The 22,989-nt window shown below is 32.1% G+C and overlaps 2 protein-coding genes across 2 annotated transcripts; both read left to right on the top strand.

Moving 5' to 3' along the window:
- The first annotated feature begins 3,197 nt into the window (after positions 1-3,197).
- Positions 3,198-7,600, top strand: LOC100812584 (putative disease resistance protein RGA3). Its single transcript, XM_003526895.4, has 2 exons — positions 3,198-6,083; positions 6,480-7,600. The coding sequence occupies exon 1, from the start codon at positions 3,258-3,260 to the stop codon at positions 5,886-5,888; it is 2,631 nt and encodes an 876-aa protein (XP_003526943.1). The 5' UTR covers positions 3,198-3,257; the 3' UTR covers positions 5,889-6,083; positions 6,480-7,600.
- Positions 7,601-8,470: 870 nt separating this feature from the next.
- LOC100811500 (RNA pseudouridine synthase 7) lies at positions 8,471-16,936 on the top strand. Its single transcript, XM_003526893.5, has 12 exons — positions 8,471-8,665; positions 8,773-8,816; positions 8,913-8,990; positions 9,845-9,945; positions 10,020-10,107; positions 10,708-10,786; positions 11,026-11,108; positions 11,643-11,708; positions 13,704-13,760; positions 14,936-15,046; positions 15,564-15,802; positions 16,556-16,936. The coding sequence occupies exons 1-12, from the start codon at positions 8,569-8,571 to the stop codon at positions 16,656-16,658; spliced, it is 1,146 nt and encodes a 381-aa protein (XP_003526941.1). The 5' UTR covers positions 8,471-8,568; the 3' UTR covers positions 16,659-16,936.
- Positions 16,937-22,989: the final 6,053 nt, after the last annotated feature.

Here is a 22,989-nt window from a genome sequence, read left to right as displayed (position 1 = left end):
TTCGCAACAAAATTATAAGAATTCTCACCATTGGGAATTTTGAAATCATGTCTGAGCTGAGAGAAATACCCTTCGCATCGTAGCCTTTAATTTTCCTACAGAAACTCAAAACTGTCTTAGTAAAACTACGATCCCGGATTTATTAACCATTGGATTGTCGTCCAATTTTGATATGTTGTTAGAGATTCAACTCCTCACACCTTCACCGTTGGGATTAGCAAGATAATATGCATCAAGAGAGGAAACAGAATCGAACGAAGATAGTACAAAATAGAGACTTCAATCTCTTCTCTTTCTCTTTAGCATTTGGGAACCCTATCAGAGCAATCAAAGGAAAAAAAATTGAGGAATCTCAAGAAATTGATAGAGATGCCACTATTGTTGTTGGAAGACATGTGAGTCCACTTAGAGATAAGGGATGAATTATTCACAATTGAGAATTAGTGATAACATGTGTAGGGATACTTAGAGGATTAAACTAAGGTTTATTTTGGGGTGTTTATTTAAATTATAATTTTTACTTTACAATTATAAATACAATATTACTGTCTTTACGTACCAATTGATGTTCTGATAAGAATTAATTGATAAACTTGGGTGCTCTTATGTTTTTGCATTTTGACCCATGATTTTAATATAATTGTGTGAAATTATTTAAGGAATTTTACTGTCTATGTTGTGATAAACCTTTTGTATAAATTATTATATTGAGATTATGAAATGGTGATTCAAATTATGAATATGTGATAAATTGAACCTGTGATAAATGGTGAAATAAATGTGTATTGAGATATGTGTATTGAGTTGTGAGCTATGAACTATGCAATCACACAATTGTAAGACCCTTTAAGGACAATGAGTATTGTGATGAGATCTACTATGGGAACCTGACGGATTAAAATGATTTTGAAAACAATTGAGTAATTGTATGCATTGCATAGTTCATAGGTAAAGTGTATATGATTCATGAGGTGTGATAACGTGTAAAATTGAGATTATACCATTGTGATTGAGATCAAGTGTATGTGATAAATTAAGTATGTATATGATTGAGATATATATGTGCATTGAGATGTTGTGTGCATTGAGTTCTGAACTATGAATTGTACAATCACACGACCATAAGTCCCTTTAAGGGCGATGAGTTAATGCTAAGTCCCTTTAAGGGCGACGAGTTAATGTTAAGTCCCTTTAAGGACAACGAATTAATGTTAAGACCCTTTAAGGGCAATGAGATAAATTATTTTGAGAACAATTGAGGAGTCGTGTGTTTTGTACAATTCATAGATAGAGTTTGTGTGCTAAAATGTTTTATGGGTTGGATCTGAATCAAGAGGGAGAGGCCCTGACGGACTCTTTGGAGTGTAAGCCTTGGGGGTCACCCGGTTTGAGTGCTCCTTTAAGTCTATGTTGATCCCATATGGTTGAAGCATTCTCGCAAAATACTGTGACCCTAACTGATCTCCCTATGATATTACCTAGTGAGAGTGACTTGACTTGCTAGTGTGTGGTTTGTCTTGTCATGTACTCCTAAGCGCCTGACGAGGTTTTTCACTAACATGGTATCACATTGCATATAGGATTGAGTCTTAGTGTATATGTTGCATAATGTTTGTGTATTGATCGATATTGAATGACTTGGTGATATTGTGAGTTGATCTTTAAGTACGTGAATGTTGTGAAAATGAATGAGACGTGTTGTGTTATGATGTGATGTTGGGTGACAAAGTGGTGAAATGATGTGAGTTATGTTTAAGTAAGTTATATCTCATTTATATGATATGTATATCTAGTTGTCTTGTTTCTCTATTAGTTAGGAATGTGATAACTCACTCCCAGTGTGTTATTTGTGTTTAGATCCTGTAATGATCTTGAACCTTGTGTTTGGATCCTGTGATGATCTCGAACCTTGTGCTTGTGGGAGTAGATGAATAAGTGGATGACTATGAAGAACCTAATGCTAGAGGACATGGTATAAGTTCTATATTAATTGTATGAAATTTTAGACGACCTTGTTTTGAGTCAAAGTGAATTTATTATTTATTTGGACAAGTTTTATTATGATGTTAAAAAGGTGAATGCCAATCTTTTACCCTTTTGAAAGACTTGTATTTAAATGTCTTTTGAAAAAATTTAATTAAGTTTGATTTCTTATTTATTTTATTATTAGTACATATATGTATGAGGTAGAGGGTGTCACAAAAAGTGGACAGGAGGAAGGGGATATTTGATAGTCGTGTTTCCATTTTTTATAGGAAAAAAAACATATAAATGAGAAACAAATCACATAAGAAGTGTCAAAGTTTGGTCAAACAGATACAAGAGAACATATAAAGAAACGTGAATGCGTCTTTTCTTAAAAAATATATTTCAAACATTTTTTTATGAAATGTTACTCAATTGTGAATTTTTATTAATTAAAAACAATAATATTGAAGATAAGATCGAGGCATCGATCGGTTATAACAATAAAATTTTAGTAACTTTTATCATTGATAATTGATTATGTTTATTTTTACATTTGGACAAAATACATTGAATGAATAATACATGTGATGATTAATTTTTATTGGAGAATTTGTTGGACACCTTTTGTGGAACTTTCTTTCAACTATGTTTTTTTTTTTATTTGTACAAATCCAAAATCTTACTTAAGAGGATAAGTTGAATACCACTCAAACCAATAACCTTTTAGTATTTTTTTATGATTTTACATATTTCAAGACAAATATTCTTAATAAACATCATTCAAATGTTATAACATTAGATAAAAAAGGAAACAATTATCACATTCTTTGACATATGTATATGCCTATTTTCATAGTTAAATAAAAAATTTAAATCCAAAAAAGAAATACTCATGCTTTACACTAATAAATTTCAATAGATTTGATATTTTCTTAAGACAAATTCTATTGAATTAAAAGTATAAGCAACCATCTTCTTCTATTTTAATATGATAATATTTAATATGTTATTAAATATTTTTAAAATTTATATATATATACTAAATACTAATATAATTTAAACAACCTGCATAGCACGAGTTTAAAATGTAATTAATTTTTATTTGTAGATTAAAAAATGTAATTCCATGTCGGAAAAGATTAGTGAAGAGTGAAGACCAGGTGATCGTATTGATGGACCGTACAAGATTTTATGAAGGTGTGTATGTCGTGTGTCAGGGAGAACCAATCGTCACACATTCACACCAAAAACTTAAATCCTAAGTCCGTTTCTCTTTTTTCCCAAAGAACATGGCCGAAATTTATGTCTCCAATATTGCTGCATCACTGTTAGGGAAGCTTGCTTCTCACGTTTATGAAGAAGCTTCTCGGGCCTATGTTGTGTATGAGGATCTGCAAGGGATCAAAGACTCTTTGTCAATTGTCAATGGTGTACTATTGGGTGCTGAGGAGAAGAAGGAGCTAAGGCAAGGGCTTCGGGAATGGCTGAGGCAGATTCAAAACGTCTGCTACGATGCTGAAGATGTGTTGGATGAATTTGAGTGCCAAAAATTGCGAAAGCAAGTTGTCAAAGCTTCAGGCAGCACCAGCATGAAGGTAGGACACTTCTTTTCTTCGTTAAATCCTCTTGTTTTCCGTCTTAGGGTGACTCGTCGAATCAAAGATGTTAGGGAGAGATTGGATAAGATAGCAGCTGATGGAAACAAGTTTGGTCTTGAGAGGATTGGTGGTGATCATAGACTTGTGCCTAGGAGAGAAATGACTCATTCCCATGTTGATGCTTCAGGGGTGATAGGAAGGGGAAATGATAGGGAAGAAATTATCAAGCTTTTGATGCAACCTCACCCTCATGGTGATGGTGATGGAGATAAAAGTCTTTGTGTTATTCCCATAGTGGGTATTGGAGGCTTGGGGAAGACCACACTTGCAAAGTTGGTCTTCAATGATAAGAGGATGGATGAACTTTTCCAATTGAAGATGTGGGTGTGTGTTTCTGATGATTTTGACATTAGGCAGATGATTATTAAAATCATCAATTCTGCTGCTTATGCTTCAGCTCCAGCTATTGCTACCCAAGAAAACATTAGCAGCTTAGATATTGAGCAGCTACAAAGTCGTCTAAGATATAAGCTTTCGGGTCAGAAATTTTTACTAGTCTTAGATGATACGTGGAATGATGATCGGGCAAAATGGACAGAGTTGAAAGATTTAATAAAAGTTGGTGCCGCGGGAAGCAAAATCATAGTCACAACGCGAAGTAACTCAATTGCTTCAATGATTGGCACTGTTCCCTCATACATTTTAGAAGGTCTTTCCATTGAGAATTGTTTATCTCTGTTTGTCAAATGGGCATTTAAGGAAGGTGAAGAAAAAAAATATCCAAATCTAGTGGAGATCGGAAAAGAAATTGTGAAAAAATGCCAAGGGGTTCCATTAGCCGTTAGAACTCTAGGAAGTTCCTTGTTCTTAAATTTTGATTTAGAAAGGTGGGAATTTGTAAGAGACAATGAGATATGGAACTTACAACAAAAGAAGAATGATATTTTACCTGCCCTTAAGTTGAGCTATGATCAAATGCCGTCCTATTTGAGGCACTGTTTTGCGTTCTTTTCTCTTTATCCTAAAGATTTTGGCTTTACCGGTGCTCTTATTGCTAATCTTTGGGCAGCACTTGGATTGCTTCGATCTCCAGTTGGAAGTCAGAAGATGGAGAACATTGCAAGACAGTATGTAGATGAGTTACACTCAAGATCATTTCTTGAGGATTTTGTGGATTTAGGTCACTTTTACTATTTCAAAGTACATGATTTGGTACATGATCTTGCCCTGTATGTTTCAAAAGGAGAGCTTCTAGTGGTAAACTACCGGACACGAAACATACCTGAGCAAGTAAGGCATCTATCAGTTGTTGAAAATGATCCACTTAGCCATGTTGTGTTTCCCAAGTCCAGAAGGATGAGAACTATATTATTTCCCATCTATGGAATGGGTGCTGAGAGTAAAAATCTTTTGGACACATGGATAAAGAGATACAAATACTTACGGGTTTTAGATTTAAGTGATTCCTCTGTTGAGACTCTACCTAATTCAATTGCTAAATTGCAGCATCTGCGAGCTCTTCATCTTACAAATAACTGCAAAATAAAAAGACTTCCTCATTCTATATGCAAACTCCAGAATTTGCAGTACTTGTCACTCAGAGGATGCATTGAACTTGAAACATTGCCTAAAGGATTAGGGATGTTAATCAGCCTTCGAAAATTGTATATAACCACGAAACAATCTATTCTCTCAGAGGATGATTTTGCAAGTTTGAGCAATCTTCAAACCTTGAGTTTTGAATATTGTGACAATTTGAAGTTTTTGTTCAGAGGGGCACAACTCCCTTACCTTGAAGTTTTGCTCATTCAATCATGTGGGAGCCTAGAGTCCTTACCTCTTCATATTCTCCCTAAACTAGAGGTTCTGTTTGTAATACGGTGTGAGATGCTAAATCTGTCGTTTAACTATGAAAGCCCAATGCCAAGATTCAGGATGAAGTTTCTGCATCTTGAGCATTGTTCAAGGCAACAGACATTGCCTCAATGGATTCAAGGAGCCGCTGACACTTTGCAGACATTGTTAATTTTACACTTTCCCAGTCTAGAGTTTCTTCCTGAGTGGCTGGCAACAATGACTCGTCTTAAGATACTCCATATTTTTAACTGTCCTCAACTGTTGTATCTTCCAAGTGACATGCTTGGCCTCACTGCCCTTGAAAGATTGATCATAGATGCTTGTCCTGAATTGTGTCGAAAATGTCACCCCCAATTTGGTGAGTACTGGTCCTTAATAGCTCACATCAAACACATTTCCATTGGAGAAACAAAAGCAAGGCAACGACTTTTCCGAATACAGTCCCAGCTGCGGTTGAGATTGTGATTAGTAAAACTTGAAATCTTGCACAGCCAAGGAGACCACAGTTTAAGACCTTACCATGTATGAAATCATCGACCCTGAAAGTTTAAATATTATTTTCTGGCTAAACTTTTCAATTCATTCAGAATATGTTTCGTATGGATCAAGATTCAAGAGGAGAAATCAACGGTTCACCGGTTTTAAAGCCATTCTTATTAGGTATTTGCATTTCTAACCTTGGTCTCTTGAATATTTCAAACTCTTATTAGGTAGTTTGGGAAAGAAAAAACATTATTTTTTTACTTGTATTTGTAGTTGTACTATGCCTATCAATTGCTTGTTACTTACTAGAAATTACTCCTTATATCTTACTCAGCTTGCTTGATAATAAGGTTTGAAATGATTCATGTTCTGAAGTTATTTCATAATTGCTTGCTTGAAAATAAGAAAGTTTTGTCATATGATATTATTATCCATTACGTTTTGATTGATCTTTTCCTTTGGTCCACATCTCAGTTTACTTAAAAGTCTTTACATTTTCTTTTTTATGTAATTTGAAATTATCCATATTTTGACATTGTATTAAAGAATGTTGCCACGTGAATTAAAATGTAGGTATCATGACTCATGAGAATTGTATGCCAAGAAGTTTTATGACTCAAAGTCCGAAAGGTGTCGTATAGATTCTTGGTAATTTGCTAGAATCATAGGTTTGGTGCCTTGCCATATCTGGCCTAGGTACTTTTTATTTATTTATTTGCATAGTAATAATTAAGTTAGATGGTTTGTTCTGAATGTCTGTTCAAAATACAGATAAATGCTACTGGATCATGCTATTTTATGACTCAATATGGGTTTATACATATACAACTGTAACTATAAATGTTTAGTAATGGTACACTTTCTTTCTGAGATTGTTTCTGCTAGCGTTTTGTTTTTTCATTCCAAAATCTTCACAAGAATGTTTGAGTTAAATCCTTTGCTGTTTGCAGATTCTCCGAGTTCATGTTCTTGTAATTTGTTTTCTGTCTTCTTTTTTTTCTTTTCGTTTTGCTGTTTCTTTAGTTGGGTTTGGACAATAGGGTATCTGGCTTGTATTGTTGAGGAGAGCGGAAATCGCGTAGATGAAAAATGAAAAATGGGATTGAAAACGGCATAGACTATGATTCAAAGTTATGAATGACCAATTTTACATGGTTAAAATTTAACTGATTTAAAAGCTTTCAACATTCTACATTGGCATGATCAACATCTTTTAATTTGTTTTTTTTAAGCATCTTTTAAGTTTTAACTAATGTTAAATGTGCTTCCTTCATAGTGGGGGGGATGGGGTTGGGACTTGCAAAAATGACGATGCTATCAGTATCATAGCTTCTCTCTGTTTCGAATAACTCACATTATTTTTTTTATTGAATATGTAAGTTTCAGAAAATGTAACGACTTTTGTTTGTAGTCATTGTATATTTTTTTTTTATGATTTGTTACCTAGTCATTACTTATTTTGGTCCTCATCTTGACTGTAGAAACTAAAAATAGAAATCACTATATTTTGCAACGACAATAACTTATGAAAATAGCTTATGATATGTCCATAATTTGTTTTTGGGATATTTGAATAAGATTTTAATAACTTATGAAGGGAAAGATTATTTCTAGAGATTTCAGCAATATTTGGCTAAAAAAAATTATTTGCAAAATAAGTTATGTGTGTTTGGAACAACAATTAAAATTTGTAAAAAGCCTTTTTTCTTTTGAAAAATATATTTTTTTCTCGAATCTAAATTTGTAGCTTATGATTATTTTTCAAGAACTTTTTTTTTATTTTAACTCTCAAAAGCTTATGATTTTTTTTGTTTCATCCATACAAAATTAATTATCTTAAAATCACTTTTCAACAAATTTACTCTAATTTTGATGATGATAATAATAATAATAACAAATTATACATATAATTGATTATTTAAATAATATAAATTTTGTAATGGTCTCAAACACACTCATATGAAAATAATTTAATTTTGTTTTTCTCTTCTACCACAAAAACAAATTTAACATGAGTACTTATATGATGTGCACTTATTTAAGGGTTTCTACTGCTATCTCTTCCGTGGTCGCCGATGGCGAAATTCATGCCGGAGAAAAACAACTTGAAAGTGGTGGTGCGATGATCTGTTGCTTCTTGTATTTTTTAGTTGTATTTTGTTGCAGGTTTTGGTGATGGACTTTTGGAGTAGACAGTGGTGTTGGGTTTATGATGAGGAAGCTAAACATTTTGTGGTAATTTTAAATCGGCAGAAAACAATTTATAAGCTATATGCCTTCAGTGAAACAATTATTGACAATCCTAAAAATGGCATTTTGGATTTTTTTAACGTATGATGTTAGCTCTATTTAAAAAAAAAATCATTTTGACTCTGTTTAAAAATACTTAAATATTTTTTTTTATGTAATTTAGTAATATTTTATTCTTATATATATATATTTTAGTCCTTATAAATAATATTTATTTGTTTAAAATATTTTAAATAACGCTTTTTTTTTTTTTTACTTTTGAAAGTGAAAACGACAGAACATGCAAACGCGTTCCCAATCCCAAAAAACGACGTCGTTTAATATACTGGCCACAGCGACGCTGTGAAGAGTGTCGTTTTGGCAGCCACTACCTTGGAAATTGCTGCAATCTTATTGGATTGAAAGCGGGAAGATGAAGAGAAAGAGAGAAGGCAAAGAGGGCATGGATAATATCGTGTGGCAGACTCCAGCGAATCCCCCGCACCCTAACGATTACGTCTTTCGAAACGGTAACATCCATTATCGTTAATCGTAGATGTTCCTCACATTCCAGTGATAATGTCGTACCGTGAAAATGTAACCACTGTTTTATTTTCGCTTTTTGGAATTTGTGCAGGGATTCGATACGTTAGACCATACTACTTCGAATTCATCGCTCATGTTAGTTAATTTTTTATTTTTATTTTAAATTCTCTCTTCTACATGTGATGTAAAAACTCTGATTAAACCCTAGAAACGGTCAATTTGTTGTTGAAGGTTAAAAATCGGTGGGCAGGGAAAACCATTGTGGATTTGTTCGCTGAGGAATTCAAAGGTCGACCTTATGAGTATTATGTAAGAATCACGCCTATTCATTTGTTTGATTGCTTTTCGAATTGTAAGCTTCGGTCATTTTTAAGTGATTAAAAGTCTAGAACCCTGAAGTAGTCATTCTCTGTTTCATTAGTTAAATGAAATTCTATCCATAATCAAAATAGAACCTTTCATAGTTCATAATCTCAACAAAAAGTCACATTAAGGTAGTGTAAGTTGCTAATTGTTATGGTTCCTAGATGGGTTTGGTACCCTTTGTGAGCTATGAAACACGGACACCTCTCTTGTTTGAAGGGTGGCTGTGTCGGATACGTTTCAGACACCGACACACCCATATACTTCTTATTAGGTGTCTAATTTGAATTTTTTTTTTATTGGCTTGAACACTTAAGCTGTCACTTTCACACAACTCATACACTTGAAATAACATAGAAGGTGGCTTAAAAAGATGAATATACCATCAATTTAGATATTTTGTTATTTTTGTTATATGTTACTCATATTTTATTTAATTAGAGTCTCTCTCTTTGTGTGTGTGTGTGTGTATGCAGTGTCTATGTATCCTAGATTTTAGACATTAGTCTGTCAAAGTGCCCATGTCAGAGTCCATGCTTCATAGTTTGAGTCGTCAATAATTTATTGAATATTATCACCAACCAATTAAATGCACTGCGGGTACTGTACCTATAAGCAAAGGATGGGTACCAGAGTAATGTCCTGTGATGGTTATTATTATTATTTGCAATAGATGGTTTTAACACTTTTTTAAACAAATGCCATCACTGACTTACACCTCTTTCTTGTTGAGTTGAGCTCTGTGAACTTGATGTTGGCCCAGAGTTTAGTTAATTGATGGTTTATGTTTAACATTGTAGGTTAGTGCAGTGAAATGTGGAAGGATTCAAGTGGATGGTGAGATGGTACCGGTTTCATACATAGTTAAATCATCTCAAAAGATAAGCCATTTCTTACACAGGTTTTGCTTTTAAACTCTATGCTTCCATTTTAAGGATTTGGTAAACCTTGCAACTGATGCCTCTGAGGTTTCAGGCATGAACCACCTGTGATGGCTTGTGAGGTTCCTGTTCTTCAAAAAGATATTGATGTGCTAACTGTTTGTAAGCCAGCATCTGTCCCTGTAAGTATGCATTAACAAGTGGACTAATGTAGTGCCTATGTTAGAAAGCTGTCATGTTAAGTGGCTAACAAAGTGCCTGACAGGATAGGTCATAGGGATGGTATTGCTTTGTTAATTGCTACCACATCACAGACCAACTATCCTAAAAGCTTATTAGGTGAAGACACATAAATGGTTTTATATTAGATTTCTTACAACTCATCCTCATCCTCATTTCTAGCTGTTTCATAAATTTTATTTTTGACATGATGTGAACAGTGAACTATATTTGCTATTCATAATATGCTTTCTTCTGAATTTGTACTACCAATATAAATTCTTGTCTGGACCTTCTATGGATATGTAATTTTGGACTGGGTTCTCAATTAATGTAGCATCTGCAGAAGTAGAAGACTATAATCATAATTCTAATTGTTTGTTTGTTAAACTCAATGATATTAACCACTGATGCTTTTATGTCATTTAAATTATTTTCTTCAGTTCTATGAAAAGAAGTCCTTAATTTTAAATGAATTTTCTATTAAATACCTAACTAATGGTGATATATTAATGATAGTTTGCTCTAAATTTCATATATGCTAAAGCTGTGAATTTTAGTAGGTGCACCCATGTGGTCAATATCGTAAGAACACTGTTGTTGGCATTCTTCAAGCTGAGCATGGGCTGACCCCTCTATTTCGTATCCAAAAATGCCTTTTGGAAATACATTCTGTAATCATCATAAAAATTAATGTCATATGCTGATAAAGTTTACAATTTCCAATTAGCATAAAATATAGCTTCTCTCTTGCCCTTGATATTTTTGCATACCCTTATCTCAGTCTCACAGTCTATCCATTTTATACTTCCATTTGTCCTTTATCTCTCAAAGTTTATCCATTTTGTATTTGCATTTTTACCTTGACACGAACATCTCAGCTGTTCATCGACTGGATCGCCTTGTCTCAGGACTTCTTATTTTGGCCAGAAATGCTGCAAAAGCTGACATTTTTAGGCAACAGGTGACTTTAGGAAGGGATATTCCTTTTGCTCTTCACTCTTTTATTTTCTTATAATATTTAATCTTTAATATTAAATAAAGGTGAATCTGTTTGATTGTAAAATTTAAATGACATATCTAATGAGCAAGTTTGTTCATTACTTCATTTTTGCTTAAGCCTTTGAGCTGTGTAGCTCATTGACATCTTAAATATAAATATTTTTTAATAAAGTAATTTTTTTAACTAAATAAAGGAGGTTTCATTGTTTGTTTAATTATAATATTGTGACTGAAAAGTTTCACAAAAAAAATAAAAAATGAGGTATATTCAGTTGGTACTATTCAGTATTATTTACTCATTACTATGAATTTATTAAAGATAATTTATTTGCCTTCTTTTGGCACTTAAGTTCAATTTCTTGTTCCATGTTATCAATATCTTGACGTGCTTATAACAAGACAGAATTTATTTTGTTTGACATACAATGACTGTATGACTATACCTATTTATAGATTTTTTTTTATACATTGTAAATATAGAATTTGATTGTTACAGATAGAAGCCGGCTTAGTCCACAAACAGTATATAGCAAAAGTAGGTGGAGAATTTCCTGAGGATGAGGTATCTTTTATATGGTCTGGATAAGATATGTTACACATACCTATACTTAATATTTATTGCTCTTTCCTCCCATTTTGTTTGATGTTTAAGGTTTCAGCACATGAATTAAGAAATGGCATTAATATTTTACATTTTAATATTTTTAATTTTATAAAAATTATTATGCTATTTCCTAATATATCCCTCATCTTTCATATTAATTTGATTCTCATTTTTATATATATATATATATATATATATATATTTATTTATTTTCTCACTCCATAATAAATGGTTAAAGATATAATAAGAAAGAAGTATTTAATGCTTCATTGATATTGTAAAATGATTTTCAAAATGGAACATGTTTTTTTTTTGTTGCTAAAACGTCAAATAAAATAGGACTGAGGGAGTATATTGAAGAAAATCCCTGCAATTATTTCATATATGAAAACAATATCAAATCATTAATTTTCTTCTTCTTTTGGTTAACATTGTTTGGTATTATTAGAGGGTGAACCTTGGTGCAACCATAAGGTTGCTGTCTTTTTACCTGGAGGTCACAAATTCAAATCTTGAAAATAGTCTCTCTGTATGTGGGGTTAAGGCTAACATGCATCTATTCTTCCCAAACTCTACCTAGTTGGAGCATTGTGTACTGAGTTGTCCTTTTTATAGTATGGCATTGTTAGGGCTATTTACTGACTATCTTTTCTTGGGCATCCTTAAGGGTTACATACTTACTTTGACATTTGAAGAACATAATGTGAAGTGTTCTTTTTGTAGCCAGTTCAGTATTTGGAATGGTAGGTTCATAATCACAAACTAAAGGAAAAGTAATTAAAAGCTTGAATTTAGCTTGCCAACATAAGTGACTAACAAAATTTGCACATTTTGAAGTTGTACTTCATTTGATTTTAAGATATTGTGGGCATGTTGGTTTCTATTCCTGCCTTTTGGGTTTCCGACATAGTTTTGCAAATTGCAATTCAAGAACAATTTTCAAGGAAGCAAAAGCTATATAATTTAACGGGACCCAAGTATTTTCACAACAATTTTAAAAAGAAAAATAAAATATGTTGGGAATATTAGTTTGCAATCAATTTAGAGCAACTTGCTCAGTTTCAACCATAAATGCTTAAAAACATTTCAAATGGTAGAAACCATGGAGTGACATGATACCAGTGTATTATGGTTCATATTTCATAACAAGGTTTGCTTATAATCATAAGGATGATATATTTGCTACTCAACCAAGTTTCTCACACCTGTTTGCTTGGAGTAAGTGGTTACTTTGTGAATGTGTTGAGAAATCCTGTTATATACTATTGCACATAGAAACATCCTACATTAATATATAACTGTCATATTGACAAAACTGAGCAAGCAGTTGATCTTCTGAGTAGATCTGTTTCTTGGAGAAAGCAACTGATCACATATGGGATGTGTCTAGCCATGGGTCTAAATAGATTAGCTCTGTTTGAGATGCATAAATTACCCTCTTATAAGAAGCTTTGGTCACTTAGGTGTCAGAGTTTTAGATATGGGATGTGACTAAATAAGTGGATGCAGGTAACTGCAGTGTAGCATATGAAGAAGCAATGGTTTTGGCAAGCAAAGTTGTTTATTGTGAAATTGAGAAAAGCGGTGCAGTATTGCTGTTCATTATAAGATTACCATTGCTGGAAAGTGCTAATTCCAATATTGCCACCATGGGATTGGCTGTGCTGGAAATGTTATTTTTGAAAAGTATGAAACATACTTGGTTTGAGTTAAAGAAGTTGATGTTAACATTTGAGTTATTTTTCTAAATCTGAAAACAAGGAGCAACAACCAATTCCAAACAGGCCATGGTTAACTAAAATTTCTGTCTGAGATGTCTAGTCATTTCTTTTTTGTATTTTGAGTGAACTTTCATATGCATAATATGTTGATTTTATCTATAAATAATTAAGTGCAATTCTGTCAGTTAAGATTGTGATAGTTTTCTCGTTTGACCAAGTTTTTACTTTTTAGGTAATTGTTGATGCCAATATAGACTATAATGCAAGAGAAGGAAGGAGCACAGCAGAGGTGTGGCCTTTGGTTCCTATTGTTATTGAGTTTTTGGGTGCATTTAGTTTGTATTTTGTATTCATTTTCAGTTAATATGTTTTCACTAATAATTATAAAAATGTCACTTTGTTGTCAACCCATTTCCTATATTGAATAATTTGCAAAGGAAAAACGATGAAAGCTTTTCTTCACCATTTCCTTTGCAAATTCTCAAAAGCAGGAACAAAGTGCTATATGTATAGTTGTAACTTATAATATTAGTGCATTGAAGGAAAAACACTTTTATGATGTAGCTATTTTTTAGAAGCTACTTTTTTTATCTTCTAAGAAAAATGCTTAAGCAACTTTTTTTTTTTGGATGATTTTGCATTTTTTTTGAAATATAGTCTATTTTTAAGCATTTAATTTTTTTCTCTATAACCTTCATCCAGTTGATTAACAACTATTTAGGACTGATATAGAAGCCTTCCTTCAAGTTCTTAAGCCATAAAATCAGCCATGTAATCAGTCAACACTTGTGCTCATTTAACTCATGTTACTCGTTTGGAAAAATCAGCTTTTCAACTTTAAATATGGCATAACTAAACTTCAGCTGAAATAAATTGTCAGATGCCTTTTAATATCATTGCCAAGAGTTTCACATACTTTTTGAGAGTGAGCCCTGACACAACAGTAAAGTTGTGCCATGGTGTGATTGGTTGGTGACGGGCTCAAATCCGGAAGCAGCCCCTTTACATATATGCAAGGGGAAGGCTTTATACAGTAGCACTCCCCCATAACTTTACATATGAGAATTCCTGCCTTTTGGCACTGGGGTACATTAGTTTTTTATGCACAACATTGCATTTGTCACAGTTCAAAATATATATCTTGGAATCAGAGCAATAGGTTACAGAATTAAAGTTCATGGCAATTATATATTCCAACTTAACAAGGTTAGCATTATAAAAAACACAAATAGAACCAACACCTGGGTTCCTTTGTCTTTGCTAAATGATCCAACGTGTAAAACTTTAAGAGGCATGACAGCACTGCCAAAACAAGCCGACTTTGGTGATTATATTGGCTATTATAATTTTAAAATGTTTCAGTAGTAGCTGACATTGTAGGAAGAAAAAGGATGTTGATACTTTTGTACTTGATAAGTGAAAAGACCAGAAGTATCATGTGGGATAATGTCTTTGTTAATGAAGGTCAGAGGCTCTGCAAAGGGGAAGGCTGCCTCTACAAAATTTACCCGGATTAGTACTAATGGAACTCAAAGTATTGTTTTATGTGAACCAATCACTGGCCGTACTCATCAGGTAAGGAAAATGTTGGTCGTTTTGGATTGATTGTTTCTTGCCATTCAAAAATTCGGCTGCATATTTGAATATGATTTCTATTTTTATATATTTTTTTCGTTTGATGAAGAGAATGCTTTTGATCTTAATAGCATGCTACTTATATATCTGATATTTGGTTTAAACATTGCTATCTTGTGTAAGCCTCACTCCCTGCAGAAAAAATATTCTATTATCTCCATCTTCAATGTGTTGTTTTTGGAGGCTGAGATCTAGCATTAGATATTAATACCATGTGGTCTATTCACTGACACATGCTAGCATGGAAGTGATGTGTCACAACAGTCAGTGACCGCACATTTTTAAGTCACTCGCTAGCCATGCTGTCACTGTATAGGCAATACAGGAAATGGGATTAAAACCGCAGATTCAGTTGAAAATATTAAGTCAACTATGACCAAAGACTTCCTGCACTTTATCTTTGTCCAATTTATTATAATTTAGATATGGTGCTAACAGATACTCACCTCTGGTGTAGATACGCGTTCATTTACAGTATTCAGGGCACCCAATAGCCAATGACATGCTGTACATCTCAGAACAAACTGTTGATCGATCTGTTAAAGGGTTGAGTGCTGATAGATCAGCTCGCATTTCTGGTGTTTCACTGACATCAAATTTTAATGAAAAAGTGCTCAATGAATGTGAAGAAAATTCCAATGGAGACTTTGGCATCGATCCCATGTGTACAAATTGTCCAAATTTGGCACCCAAAGGGTAAGTAACTCATTATCTTAGGAAACAAATTTGCTGCTTGTTTGTATTGTAAATTGTAAAAACACAAGATGCATGGATGACTTGAAGAAAGTTAAGAGTAGATTTTCTTCAAAATTTTTTTGCAGCTGTCTAAATTCTAAAGTAAAATGGGCTTCATAACTATTTGGTTTTTGACTTTTGAGGGTAGATCTTCTTGTGGTCAAGCCTTTTCATTATTGCATCACAGGTAACCATACTTAGAGAAAAATAAAACAGACCTTTATGATTCAATGCTGCATAAAAAATGTGACGGGATTTACAGTTTATCTGCTGTGATCTCTGGACATGAGGAAATTAGAATTAGGTTAAAAATTATTTAGCGAAGTAGGAGCTTAAAGTTGATGATAGTTGTTCATCTTTGCTTGCTTGTGTTCTTGTAGCAAAAAAGCTCTTTCTGTATGAATATGACATAGCAGATGCCATTGTTGATCTAAATAAATATTTATTATCTGTTTGGTGCAACAAATTGACCATTACGAGACATATTAGTTAAAGTACACTTATACTTGTGTCTTGATTTTGTTTTTGTGATTTTTCTTCGTATTTGTAATATGTGGAAACAGTGAGTTTTTTTTTTTTCATATATCAAACGTTCGGTGACTTGAAACATGTAATTTCTGAGGGTTCTTTTCTGTCTAGTAACTATCCTTGTGGTTTTAAGTCTCGGATAGCTTGACCACTAAATTTGCTTCTCTCGGGATTTAATAATTGCAGATATGATAGTGATGAAGAAGGTCTGTGGCTACATTGTATTCGTTACTCTGGACCTGGATGGACGTATGAGTGTCCATATCCTGATTGGGCAAAACTTGGCTAGACAACTTGATATATTTTTCATACGACATTTCAAACAAATATACAACGGCATGTTATCTTGAGATTAAAATTTGAGTTTTGATGGTTAGTGAAAGTTATTTAATCTTTTGCTATTATTCAGGGACACTGGATTGTAATGATCAATGATAACTATTATTGCTATTATTATTTGGTTCACTTAGGGGGGAAGGACGTAGAATAAACAACAGATGTATTCTATTGTAAGATGACTAAATATTTTGTTAGTGCATATGTACTTAACCTTTTTGGTGTTACTTATCAAACAATCTTGAATGCTTTGCATTTACCCACACTGTGAGTGGAACTTAGCCAAGTTTATCAAGTTAAGACGTATGTTTTAACGGCTGTCTGGACTCTCGAGTATGGACTGATTTCGAAAATTAGGTTGAGTGTTTTAATGATTATCTTTTATTTATTTGCATTTTGTGAAAATGGTCGTTACCTTTTTTGTTTACTAGTATATTATATATATAATGCCATACAGAAAAGTGGATGCAGCAATAGATATAACATTTCGGCAACAAGCATTAGTGCTTTAACATTCTAGTCAGGAAGTTGTTTTACAGTACTTTGGGATTACATTGTATAGTTTTCTTTAAAGTTTAATTGCATTTTTGTTACATCTATTATGATTAATGTGTGATAATGGTCTTTTAATATATTTTTGAATTAAATCAAAGTTTTTAACTATTACAATAAAGTCTTGTTAGTTTTCACTTTATATAAAACCATCAATTCCTTGCTCGTATCACCTTAAATAATTGAGGGTTTAGAAAAAAAATAATGGGATATGAAATGAATTGAAAGATTCAATAGTTGGAAATTTGAAGGATCTTAGAGTATGTGACCAGGGCTTCAAAGGAAAATCATTGGGAATTTATAAATGATCCATTAATTGGTGATAGTTGTATTCCATTTAAGTTTATATTTTCTTTAAATCTAGGATTGATTAATTGGTGATAGTTGAATTAAACGTTTATGAATTTGACGGAAAATTGTGTATAAATGTGACATTTTTTCTTCTTCATAAGATGGAGATCAAAACCGTTACAGGGAAGTTCTAAGCGGTAATTGAAATTTAATCCCTACAAAATCAGCCCATAAAGGAAAAGTACAATTTGGTGCTAACACATAGCAACGGAATTTTATTGTGAAAGCTGTTTTAAATTGTATATTTTTAATTCTGTCTGAATTAAATTGGAGAAACTTTTAAGTAACGGTTTGATGGGTATTTTAAAATCGAGTTAAATTTTGTAAACAAGTAGCTTGGTTGTTTTTCAAGAAGAGATATGGTTCAAGAAGAGATGGGAAATATTCTCAATATCGTTTAATTGAAACAATTCCTTGTTTAAAGAAACGTTTCACTTTCTTCAGTATTTGTTTTTCATAAACAACAAACATGAAATAATAAATAGTCTTTTACAATGATTTCGAATAGTTATCTCGAGTTCAAGTTGATTGGTATTTATTTCATCTTATAAAATATCAATTGCTTTAGAAAACTTGTTTTCGTTTCAATTTGTTTATTGCTATAAGCCTATAAACCATCAAGAAAACATGATTGCTTATGATTTTTTTTTAATTTTATCTTTATCTTTAAGTATTTTTAATAGGAGAGAAAATATTAATAGAGTAATAATACTTTGAATATTATACTGAAGAGTAACAGTAAAGATGCTTCCACATTTTTTTAAAATTTGAATCTCAATGTTGTACATTGTTTTAACCGCATATATTTTGAAAGCGTAATAAATTTTAATTTTATGAAAATGTCACTTACAATTTTTATTTTCTTTCACTAATTCCAATTATTCATAATCACACTTAAAGTAGGTATTATTATTTTTGTTAATGTTCAGTTTTATTTAATTATATTTTATTAATTTCTCATGTCAAGTTTGTTAAAACTTGAATTGATTGAAGTCAAAAGGGGTACGCATGCTACTAAAACTTGAATTCATTTATTGAAGTCCCAAAGTCTTTGCCGTAGGAAATAAAACTTGAATTCATTTCCACCTTCAGACCAGAAAGTCCAAAGTCTTTGCATTCATATTGAGCCATTGCACGACAAATTGACAACTGTATTATACTTAGTACGTTGTTTGTTTGCAACAAATTTTGGTCAGGGATCGATGTGATACAGTGATAGCAAAAATGAATGCTAGTGTCTCTTCGCGCAAGCTGTATATAGTAGAAACAAATTCATTAATTAGCGATATGCCTGAGACCGAATTGTCTATCGTTTGAGGATTCTTTTTTTTATGTTCGGTATTGATATTTTTGTACTCAACTAAATAAAATCTAATCATGCAATAATCATTAGGCATCCACATTAGTGCGTTCTGTTCAAATCTACAATTTATATCTTGCTTGATACCATAGGACATGTGCATCTCGAGGATATCTGATATTCCGAAATTAACAAGGTTTCATTAGATTTGTTAAGGATTGAGTGAAAAAATAATGATAAAACTAATGATGCGCTCACTTTCAATTTAAAGTAGATCAAATTTATAAAGATACCTTTTATCCCTTAACTTGAGACTAACAAGGTACGTAGCACATGTCATTGGTTCACTTACTGTAAACTAACAAATTACTTTTAGCTGATTAAAAAAAAAACTTTTAGCAACATAAATCTTTCATTGTTGATGTGTCACAAAACGAGTTGAACAGAACCCACAAATCTCTTGTCACGGTAACAGTGTACGGCACAAGACAAAAAAAGGTAGGAACAATAGTAAGATATGGTTTCTTTAAAAAAAATATAAAAAAAAAATAGTAAGATATGGTGGAATTAAAGCATGAGGTAAGCTAGGCCCGCCCCAAAGTTTATGCATGCCACATGGTATATCGCTAGTCCTTGAAAAATCAAATCAATTATCAAAATCATATATATCTAGGACACCATTATGAGGCAATGATTGGCACAGAGTTAAGGTTAGCCACTAGAAAACATTAAAAAGCAAAAAAATGTAATCATGTATTATATCTTAGGCCTAAGTGGCAGCCCCATGCCCATATGTAAAAGAACAGCGATATTTCATTTCATTGACGTAATTGAATAGCAACAGATAAAGCATTAGAAGAATACGGGTTTGATAGATGACATAGACGGTAAGGGAGGATTTTAGGGAGCTTTAAAAGTCTTCCAAAACAAAGTGGTTTGTTGCATCACCCTTATCTCGGTTTGTAAGATTATTGAGCACGGGAAAAAACCACACCTAACCATGTTCATATTTTTTGTTGGTGCATGGCATGAAGGTTATCTACATCTCAACACAATCATAAGCAGCTTTTATTAAGAATGACATTGTTGTTGGCTCATTCATGATTTGCGTAATGCCCTAGAATGCTTATCTTGAGACGCATGAGTCACCTTTCTTTTGCATTATTATTCTCTCTGTGTGGCCCCATTCTTTGGTTTCACGTTTAGCTAGTGCTTCTTAATTATTAATCTTGCATTATCCTCCGCCTACCGTTTTTTTTCCCTTTCTTTTCTGATTGAGTTTATCCCCACTTCGAAACTTCAATTCAATATTGTGAGACATTTGGAACAAACTCCTTCATATTTTTTTCTTTCTTTTTCATATCTTGTTCAGAACGCGACATCTTACTAAAAAGCGGACGCAGATCAACCGCACAAACATATGTGATCAATCCTTTTCCCACGGAATTAATGTTGATAGACAGAAAGAAAAAGAAAGGAGGGAAAAAAATTCAGATTGTCTTCTTCTACTGTCCACCTACTTTCCAATTCTGAATATATATATATATATATATATATATATATATATATATATATATATATAATGTTGTTTTCAAGATATTGAATAATGTATTTGCTTGTTATTCAATAAATACTTTATAAAGTACGAGAAAAATTATTAAAAAGGGGTTTAAAGATATAACAAAATTATTTTCCTTTGGGATGATCACTATACCTACCCTGTATATTATCGGAAGCTACCATGAAACTTTATATGGTGGGTGTATACAAATCCCCTGGTTTCAAGTCACTTGATATTATTGATAAAAATATCATGTTTCCTTTCCTCTGGGAGGCTTAAATATGCATAAAAGAGTTCATTAGTGGTTACATTTATTTTGGTTATTTACGATATGATGGGTTGGTCAATTGTCTACATGGTGTGCGCATGCACCTAATTAACCAAAGAAACAACTACCAAAATATCAGTTCACTATTCATAACATCTATAATAGATTCTAAAAGAATTGATATTTAAAAATGTTAAATAAATTAATTTATGTTTGTTGAGACGGAGTAATTAACAGAGTGAGGGAAACAGGGAAATGCCTCTCATCACTGAGATAAGGTGTTAAACTCCAAAGAAGTTCCATTATTGAAAGCTGCGGAGATAAAATGGTACAGGAGTATACTTTAGAATTTCAATCAACAACTAATCCACTAATAATAATCAAATGATAAACCGAAACGTCTAAACAAACAAACTCAACTATGGTACATCTAATCAGTGTTACAAAAAAAAATCAGTAGGTAAAAAAAAAATCAGTATTACAAAAGTTGGACAAGTCCATGACCTGATTAAGATATTGAATAGATGAATTATTGATCCAACTAGTAGGTCAGTAATTGAACAACATGAACCAGTATACATAACATAAAATATAAGTATATATATTATTTGTGTCAATTAATCATGGTGGTCTAGTGATAAATTGGTTTATTAAATAATTTGAGTCTTGGGTTTGATTCATGGGTGTGATATTTTTGTTGTATTTTTATTAAATTTTTTTAATATAATAAATAAATATTGGTTCATCGGTTTAACTCCAAAGCCGATTCGATCAGGTCAATGAAACATTTAATTTAATAAGTGACTTAGAGTGATTACACCACTTATTCACAGTTTAAGTGTTTGATCTTAACCAATTTTTACAACTATGCATCTAACTAACTATAATTCTTATAATATTTTGAGAGTTATGGTTTATAAATAAATACAAATTACTAATGGTATTTAAATATTAAAGTAAAACTACTTTACAACAATGTCATAAAAATCAAGTGAGACCAGTCACTCAAATCTATCCAACTGGAAATTAATGATATAAATATAACCAATCTAATAATTCGTCATTAGATCAAATTTTTTATCGAATCAAAATAACACAATTAGCTTTTTAAGTGAACTAATGAGTTGGTTTAACTGAATCGATAACCAAATGATTTTTTTGAATAAAGTAGTGTCTTGTTTTTTTTTTTTTTGGAATTTCTAAAAGTATATTATGAATTTTTCATAATTTGTTAAAAGTATGAATTTTGTAGGTCACAAATTTTTAAGAATTTTTATATACAAGTTCATGCAATTCAAATAGTGACTTACTGATCCAATATCTTGAGTGAATTAATAATGAATTTGAGTGTAACACCATTTTAAGGTATGTATGTTTCAAAATATAAAGTTCTCTTATTTAGTATCTACTCAATCAATTGATTTTTTCCCTCTGGGTCAATTTAATTAACTTCTCATAAAATCAATTTTTAAAATTTTTAATCTCTAGTAGACAACTAATGCTATTATGCCACTACATGTTTATAATGACCATACTATGAATTCAATGGTAACTAAACATTCATGCTTAATCACAACAAGAAAAAAAAGTAACGTTAATTAGAGTTGGTCAAAAGTTGACAATAATAATGAAAAATTGACACTAATAACTATTTAATTTTGCTAAGTGATGACCAAGAAATATCAACAAGTTATTAGTCTGAGTGTATTACATCAAGTGGATCTTAAGCAAGATTTTAAATAAAATCTTGTAAATGAAATTGAAACACTCAAATTTTTGAAAAAACCTAGATAAAGCAGAAAGATAAAAAGGACATCATATGTGCGTACCAATGTCTACCAATGTCTCTCTCTTCTTCCTTCACCTCCCCTCTATGTTTTTTCTCTGTCCTTTTCTTGCTACCATGTTTTTTCTTCTTCTTCTTTCTCTCTTTCTTGGTCATATCAGTGTGGCTTCACTATTCTGATTCTCTTCCTCGAACCACTTTCATTAGACCAAGTCACCCACATGAGCCAACATTGAACCAAAGATTATGGAGGGAGAGGAAGAAATTAGGGTTTTGGTTTGATGGTTCAAATTTAAGAAGAGAGATCGAGGTAGGGGAAATTTTTTGTTTCATGCTTAAATTAAAACTAGAGTAGGCTAACCGATGCTAATAACATAATATTTTTTTTCCAAAAATTAATAATAATTCTTCATTTTTGTTTTAAAAAATTATTAGTAGTTTTTGCCAACAACGTATGACATAAGTT

The sequence above is a fragment of the Glycine max genome, chromosome 6, assembly GCF_000004515.6.
Source record: "Glycine max cultivar Williams 82 chromosome 6, Glycine_max_v4.0, whole genome shotgun sequence".
Lineage (NCBI taxonomy): Eukaryota > Viridiplantae > Streptophyta > Magnoliopsida > Fabales > Fabaceae > Glycine > Glycine max.
Note: the sequence above shows the minus strand (reverse complement) of the source record. Positions and strands in the feature narration are given on the sequence as shown.